Source organism: Marmota monax, unplaced genomic scaffold, assembly GCF_021218885.2.
Source record: "Marmota monax isolate L192 unplaced genomic scaffold, Marmota_monax_Labrador192_F-V1.1 WCK01_AAM20220418_F8-fsc00063, whole genome shotgun sequence".
Taxonomy (NCBI): domain Eukaryota; kingdom Metazoa; phylum Chordata; class Mammalia; order Rodentia; family Sciuridae; genus Marmota; species Marmota monax.
Genome location: NW_026693726.1, coordinates 3,750,403 through 3,758,664, shown reverse-complemented (window position 1 = coordinate 3,758,664; position 8,262 = coordinate 3,750,403). Strand labels below are relative to the sequence as shown.

The following is an 8,262-nucleotide window of genomic DNA, read 5'->3' as shown; positions in this document are numbered from 1 at the left end:
GACAGTTCGGAGGAGGCAGGGAGCATAATTAGTGGGGACCATTAGGGATAATTTTGAAGTATAGATGCTATATAAATTGAGCTTTAAAAGTGCTGGAGAAAGGACAGGCTGGGAGGAATAGAATACAGTTAGAGATCAGTGATGAGGTGTGTGTGTAATTCATACTTTGTACTAAACAAAGGGTGTATGTGATGGAAGCATTCTTGCAGTTCTCAAAATCCTAAATGCAATAAAAACTTTGTACCATAATTGCTGAGTAATGACTACACAGGTTTTATATTTATTGTGATCATGGGAAAACAAAATATACAGAAATAACACATTATCTATAAAACAATTCATGCATAGCATAAGGTCTACTAATTTCGACTTCAAATACATGGCTCAAAGTAACATCAGCAAGAAGTGTTGGGCTGTTTACCATCGGAACAGACAGTACACGTTGTGCAACTAAAGGTTCTTGTAACACAGAAAAGCTTTCCACATGGTAGAACTCAATCTAGCACTTGGGACTATTATCTAAGTCATCTCATGTTATATAATTATCAAGCAGGAATCCAGTATTGCTATTTGCATTCTAGCTTAATAGTTAATATATTTATTACTCCTTTATCCTTAAATGTGTGTTCTAGCAAATAAGTTTTCTATTCATTCAAATGATGATATTACCTTTCATTAAAGGTCAACTTGAACATATCTGCAAAGATATTCTCAATACCTAGTGATTGGCAGAAAATATGAATAGAGAGAAATAATTGACTTTGACAAAGAATGCAGGAACCACTGTTTCCCATGGAGTGGCATCAATCAGATTTCTGCTCCTTCCTCACTCTTTCTAGGTGAACTTAGATGCAGTGAGTCATGTATCCTCATAAGAAGCCCCACTCAGAGTCTGGGCTCCAGGTACTGTGTTTTTGTCTTGACTGCTCTCAACACTGAATTCCATCGGCTACTCATTAGTTCCAACCGCTCTTTTTTGAACTTGTCTTGAAAAGAACAGTGGTTATCCTCATCTTCTGTCTCAGAGATGATCTCCATCTTCTGAATGATGAGTTTGATGAGCTCATGCTGCTTCTCCAAGAGAGAAGTGAGGTCCTTCAGCCTAAAAGAACACACGTTTTATGAGTTTATTGTCAGCTTTTCTTTGAGCCCTTCCGGGTATAGGAGGCATTGTAGAACATTCCAGTAATGTTCTCAATTCAATGGGTACAGATTATAGCTTTCTGATAGTCACGGCCCTCCCAAAGAATACACTGCATTGAAGTATAAGTGAATTTCCCAAAGTGTAACACTAGTCCATGGCTAGTTGTTGTCACTGTTGTTCCTAGCTTACAGACAAGCAACTAATTGCACAGAAAGGTTAAGCAATTTTTCCAGGATCACAGAGCTAGTAAATAGTTAATTAGAGGTTTAAAAAGGTAAACTAATGTTAAAGCCCTTGTGCTTAACTGCTGTCAACGACACAGCTACTCCACAGATCCTCAAAGGTTTTCAGAGCTTTGCTTAATGTATTCAGACAGCTCATGACAAATGCAGTTTATAATATTGCCCCTGAGAATCAGGAAATCACCATTTTAATTTTTACTCACTTATCCTTAGATAATGGCAAACCAGTGATCAGCAGCCAAATGAGTTTTTGAGTCTTAAAAAAAGTCTCATGATCCTCAATACCCTAGCTGTATCAGTCAAAAAAATGGCTTCACATAGGAAATAAAGACCAATACACAATATAAATATATACTATATTATTTAAGAGTTTTAAATTCTCAAATATAGATAGAAGGAAAAAGATACATACCGGTATTTCTGTTTCAACATTTCTATTTCTAAACATGTATCAGTATTTGATATTTCTTGTCTTATTTCGTGGCTACCAAAAAGGTAATGAAATAAACGCTGTGGGATAAAATAAAATAGTTACTCAGGTTGAATTCACTTCAGGAACTATTTCCTGAGAATGTACCAATATTCAGCCACTGAGCCAGGTTCACTAAGCACATCTGTTCATAAGCCACAGCTACGGCCCACAGAAAGCTCACAGTCTACTGTGAGAAACAGCCCTGTACAAAGTTATAAGATGAAGTCATATATAAAAGAAAAGTAAAAACATGTACAAATAATACAGACAGCATAAAATGGGTGGGTAATTGTTTAAGGAAAGAGCTAAACTGGATCATTCTATAAATTCTCATGAAAAATGCCCTTTATGGGTGCTGGTATTTCACACAAGATTCACTGATTCTTTAAAACTGCTCCACACCATTATCTGATATGATTGAACTAATGAACAAATTTCACATAGGAAAGTCTCCGAAACATGATTTTTCATGAATTTTGTTTTGATTCAGTGTTCTTTTTTTATTGGGGGGTGGATTAAACTCAGGCCTGGTGCAGCAGGCACGTGCCCTACCAATGAGTTGTACACTCAGCTTAGTGTCCATTAAACTGGAGAAGGTCAAGGGCAGATGTAAAAGGCCAAGAACAAGATCATGTTAGGAGTCCAGGCAGGAGAACATGGCTACTTGCATAGGTCTCCCAGAAAATTAAATGTACCAAATGTAAGAGAGAGGGGGAAGGAGAGAAGATGTCAAGGATGACATAAGTAAATGAACAGTGTTGACATGAATTGCAATGAAGACCTTAGAGGAGGACAGAACTTTCTCGCTATGTTTCTATAGGGGATGGGAAGAGGGGGTGAGACATGGAAGAGTGAAGGTTGGTTTTGTAATGCCAAGTTTGAAGTAGATTCAAGACAGGTAGTGGAAATGTCAAGTAGGCAGCTGGACATAGGGGTCTGGAGCTCAAAGGCAGCTCTCAGCTGGAGAAATGAAGATATTTAGTGTGCAGCCAGCAATTGCAATTCACTTGTGTGAAATAGGATGGGAGTTAGTGTGAAGTGAGAATAAAGCCTAGATAATTTGTAGATCAAACTTGACCATTTTAGGACTCTACAGGAAAAAAGAACTGCAAAGAACTCGGGAAGAACAGTCAGAGAGATGGGAGAGCCCAGCATGGTCAGGATTAGCAACCAGAACATCTGGCTGTTGATATGTTCCCTTGTCCTTGAGAAGGCAATGGTCTTGCTTGGTCTTTGATCACTTTGTGTATTTTATACAGTGGACATTCTCCGTGTGTATGTGTGTGTGTGTGTGTGTGTGTGTGTTTATGTGTGTTCTTTATTGTGTGCTCTATGTATAGACATACACACACACATATATGCACATAATGTACACAGAAATCTTCCAAGTGGCAAGTGACTAGGAAAAAGAAATAAGTTAAACCTATAATATGAAAAATAAGAAACTAAAAGGCTATGACTGGTCTGTCACCTGTCTGTTCTCCCAGGACATGGGCATATTTAATTGTGATGCTGTGGATGAGCTACCTGGAAAAAAAAACAAGTCTCCTTGCCCACTGACTGTCATTTTCACATTGTGTTAATCATATATTTTCTTCATCATCATCATCATCATCATCATCATCATCATCATCCCTACAACTGCTTCTTTCCCACAAGCAGAGCAGAATCAGAGGCTATAACAAGGCACCAATGGATATCAAAAGAATGAAGCATCATGTTGCTTATGCTGCTATTGGTTCAGTGTACTTACCAATATCCTCCCACCTCTGGGCCTGTTGGGATACACGATGGTGGACTTCTGATCTACTTTGCGTAAGAACCAGAGTGGTAGCTTTTTCTCTAAGCTGGTGTGAAGTTCCACCTAAAGTGTATTTTGGATTTATTGATAGACTCATTAATTAATATCTGGAAATCTTATATTACATAGATGTAATCATGAGTACAGAAAAATAAAGACTGATTCCTGTGTCCTAATGTATGCACAGGAGCTGGGCTGGCTAGGATTCCTCAGCCCTTACTCAGTCACCTTCCTCCACCTCTTCCCCTCCGTCATCCACCCACAGGACAAGGGAAACAATGTTTTGGGGTGGGGACAAGCTGTTAAGGGAATAATCCAATTTAGGTCAGCAGGTGTTTAGTTTTCAGGGACTCTGATCAGCATTGGAGGTATAAAGAAGAAACAGACAGTCTTTGCTCTTGGAGCATTATAATACCACCAAATGTCACAGCTGGGGAGAGGATGGTATGAATGTAGAAGGGAGAGTACAGGGTGCTTAACCAGGGGAACATAACGTAAAAGAGTAAAAAAAAAAAAAAAAATAGAACTAGTATGTCTAAGAGTATTCAGAGAATTTTTATGCTATGCTATCAGGTGCTAAATGGTGTACTGAAGAAATTTCTATTTGGTATATAAATGGAAGGTATAATATTTTATCTCACTCAATGCTTCTGTTTTAAGCTTCATTTAGAATTTATTTTTTTTATTTTAAATTTTCCTTTTGTGTTGGCCAAATTCATCTTTCACACTTTTTGTGTCAGTTGCTTAAAAATGTTTATCATAACTTCCACATAGTGAGATTTGCTTTCTCATCTATGACCATATGTTTTTCAATACCTGGATGTTTAGGTGATTGATAGTCATAAATGGTGAGATGGTAGGAACTTCCCTGATCGTACTGCTTAGAATAGTAGTCCCCACTGACCCCTATAAGACTCTGTCTGACTTCCCTGCTATTTTTATGGTGCTTACCCCTCCCCCTGCAACTTCCTACATGTTAACTTCAGCTTCAAGAAAAATTATGTTTTCTTGTACTGTGCTAACAATACCAGTGAGATATTTTCTTTGATTTTTCTATAATACTTTTTCTGAGTTCCTATTGTCCCCTTGGGTCTTTAGAGTAATATTCCTTTCCCCTTGCCATATTTATTTTTTAGAGGTTACATGTTATTATTTATTTACTCAAAGTCAATTTATTCAAGTTTTGAGTTTGCCAACAGAGAGGATATGGTGTGCAAAACCCCTGTTTATTAACTTTATAGGAATTACCAAACTGACTCTCTCAAGTATGGTCCTGGAGGGGTTGTAAGCAGAGGTTTCACAATGGTTGTAAAGAATTGCTTTAAAATAACTCAAGGGAAAGAAGAGAAGAGCCATCCCCTAGCTTTCTAGTCAATGCTGTTGTTGATCCAAAACAAGGAACAAAAAAAGGTCCTAAGCTTTGTGCTGTTTGCCTTCAGGGACCAGAATAAACACAATGTAGGATCACACTTTTTGGCTCAGCCCTCCTGACCCTGTACTTCAGTGGGCTTTCCTAGAACATTTTATCTAGCGCTGTTGTCTATATTATTTTTTAAAATTTATTTCCACTGGTGTTTTAAAGCACTATTAGGGCAGTTAAGAGTCATGCTGGGGTTTATCTATCCCCTCTCCTATCCACCTACCTGGAGCCCTGCACCCCATCTTTCTTCGAGTCCCAACACACCATTAGCTCTTCCTTTTTTTCAGTCTTTCCCCAGTAAGCCTAGATAACAGCAGATCATCTCAAATACCATTTTTATTTTGTGAAGACTGATAATAACTCTACTCATTAACAAGATAACTCAAAGTACTTTGTCATTTTCTGCCTTTTATTTCAAAGTGAAGGTTTTTCTTTGCTGTTTGTGAACAAAGCCCTTTTCAGCTACAACAACCTCATGAACCATGCTTCAGGCAAGAAGACCTCGTAACAGTACCTCACCTGCTTCCCCTAGTTATGCCTTGGGTTTTTGTTCCCACTTACTCCCTTCTTTCTGGAAGAGTCTCACTGCCTTTTTTTTTAGGGGCACTCAGAGGCACTCGACCACAGAGCCATATCCCCAGTCCAATTTTGTATTTTATTTAGACATAGGATCTCACTGAGTTGCTTAACAGCCTCACTTTTGCTGAGGCTGGCTTTGAACTTGCAATCCTCCTGCCTCAGCCTCCTGAGCTGCTGGGATTACTGGGCCCAGCACTCACTGCCTTTTTAAAGCTTACCATCTTTCAATGCTCACTCATCCCATCTTCTCTATGCAGTTTCCCTTAATTGTTTTTGCATTTATTTTCTGTACGTGGTAATCTTTAAATTCATATATTCTTGGTCTCTAGATGTCCCACACTCTCTATACAATACACAGCTAAGTCATACAGTGTAAAGTTTAAGGATAGTTCTCAGTTGAGTTTTGATCTTTCATTCTCTGAATGTGTAATTGCTATGATAAGTAGGCACAGCCTAATATAAGTCATAGATCATATCCCTTTATTCCCTCTGGGTTCTCATGCTAAGTTGTACTATACAGTACACATACCATGTGCTGAAACATTGTTTTTCGAATAAAGTTACATTTTAGCATGGGTTTTTCTTTCTCTAAACTGGCCTAAATTCTAAATGCCTACATACTACTGATATTCTGATGTTCTTGAAGCATCAAATAATCTCACTCCAAATTGAAATTTAAAGATAAAACAATAAAGAGCATAGAAATAACTGTGTTGTGTGATAGGAAACTACCTCATAAGACTCAGTAGCAAAGGACCTATACAAAAACCTTTGACTATAGCAAAATTTACATCAAATCATCTAGAAAAATGACAGGGATATCACACCAGAACAAAAGCCTCATGGATACAATCAAAACTTACATATAAAACCTGCTGTGGGCACCCAATGATTCCATGCCAAAATATCAGGAGCTCTTTTGAACAGCTGGTCTGTGGCAATACACAACACCACAGACCAGTGATGTTCTTGGTCTAGCTACTAGCTATCTGTATGGCCACGTGTTGTCATAAAGAGGCTCAGGTCGTGTCTCCATTTCTCTGCTTAGATTGTTCTGGAACATTTTTCATCATTCTCAATAGCTCTGACTACAGCAGGTATGCCAGTGAGCATGCAAGCAGACACAGGATATAACTCAGTATTGAGAAAATATTCATAATAAATAGGGATATAAATATGTGTTCTCAGAAAATCTGCTATTCTTATATGCAAATAATTATGACACTGATCATTTCAGTAAGCTTTAAATATAATACTTACCTGCATAGCGATCCTCTTCAATGATGCATGTTTCTGTACCTCAGCAATGTCCCCGACAGCCAAACCGATCTGAAGTACAACATAAAATTTAATTATGACCCATCTAAAAATGCACTGTTTTAGTCCATTCAGGCTTCTACATCCAAATCTCTGACTGAGTACATTAGAAATAACATAAATATACTGTTAACAGTTCTGGGGGCTGAAAAGTCTCCTGAATGAAGGCACTAGCTGATTCAGTGATTCCTCCTAGAATGACTTCTATGTGTTCTCATGTAGTAGAGGACATAAGAGTCCAACAAGCTTCTCACATCCTATTTAAACAGGCACAAATCCTTTTCATAAGGACTTTGCCATTATGCACTAATCACCTCCCAAAGGCCCCTTCTAGGACTATCACCTTGTTGATGAGGTGTCAACATGTAACTTTTGCAGGGGGTGTAACCATTCAGACTTCAGCAAGGTCTCTCTGGCCAAAGTGGAGGAGTGGGCATGTGATCTACTAGCAACAGCTGTGTAATGCTTTGCTAATATACCTTACACAAAACTGCAAACCCCATATACCTTTGCAAGAGTATTCAGTATTCATTGAATGTTTATCATGTGCAAAGTACTGTCTTCAGTACAATGATCTTAACTGTTATCATAAAAGCTTAAGACATTACAGATTAATCTGCAATCCATTTTAAGATAAAAAATATGTTCTTTTTGGAGAGAACAGGGATGATATGATATCAAATGCAATTGGGGGTAGCCATGCAACATGGCTGGCAACTCCAGGTATTTAGTTTAACTAAGGCATATAAAAGTGACTTGCCAACATGAGAAAGTTAAAACATTAATCTTAGGGAATAAGGATTTATATCTCACATGTTTGGCAGAAGAAGGTACACTTCAGTGGTAGGTGAAACTCTGGTGAGAAATCCTTCTAGAAATCTGTGACTAGATAGAATCAGGTAAACGGAAGCTGTTGATTTAGATCTACTTAATCTAATTAAATTGACTCATTCTTTTATTTATTTTTTTAGGTGTTTAGTCCCTGTCTATACTGAGCTGGCATCCTGGATGCTGCATCAGAGAGGGAAAGCCAGTGATTGCTCTCAGGGAGTTGAGAGCCCAAGATCTCCACAAGAGAAGGACTTTGTCTGTCTGGTCATTGCTATATGTCCAGTGTTTTGTAAACTATAATATATAGTATAAAATATTTGCTGAACGAATGAACAGTGTGAGAATATATTCTAGAAATTGCAAACTGGCATTGAGAGCAATACATGTTCAGCAAATAGGTTTTAATTGTCAGGATTTTTGTTTTAAATGAGCAAGTCTTTAGATGGGGGTTCTGTC

General features: G+C 38.0%; 1 protein-coding gene across 1 annotated transcript in view; it reads right to left on the bottom strand.

Moving 5' to 3' along the window:
• Nucleotides 1–314: 314 nt before the first annotated feature.
• The window catches only part of Trpa1 (transient receptor potential cation channel subfamily A member 1), a 58,837-nt gene continuing 50,889 nt past the window's right edge, over nucleotides 315–8,262 (bottom strand). Inside the window, exons 24-27 of the mRNA XM_046460561.2 lie at nucleotides 6,919–6,987; nucleotides 3,612–3,722; nucleotides 1,799–1,896; nucleotides 315–1,102 (exon numbers count right to left, since the gene is read on the bottom strand). Coding sequence (XP_046316517.1) covers nucleotides 886–1,102; nucleotides 1,799–1,896; nucleotides 3,612–3,722; nucleotides 6,919–6,987 — 495 coding nt within the window. The 3' untranslated portion in view covers nucleotides 315–885. The remainder of the gene's footprint in view (nucleotides 1,103–1,798; nucleotides 1,897–3,611; nucleotides 3,723–6,918; nucleotides 6,988–8,262) is intronic.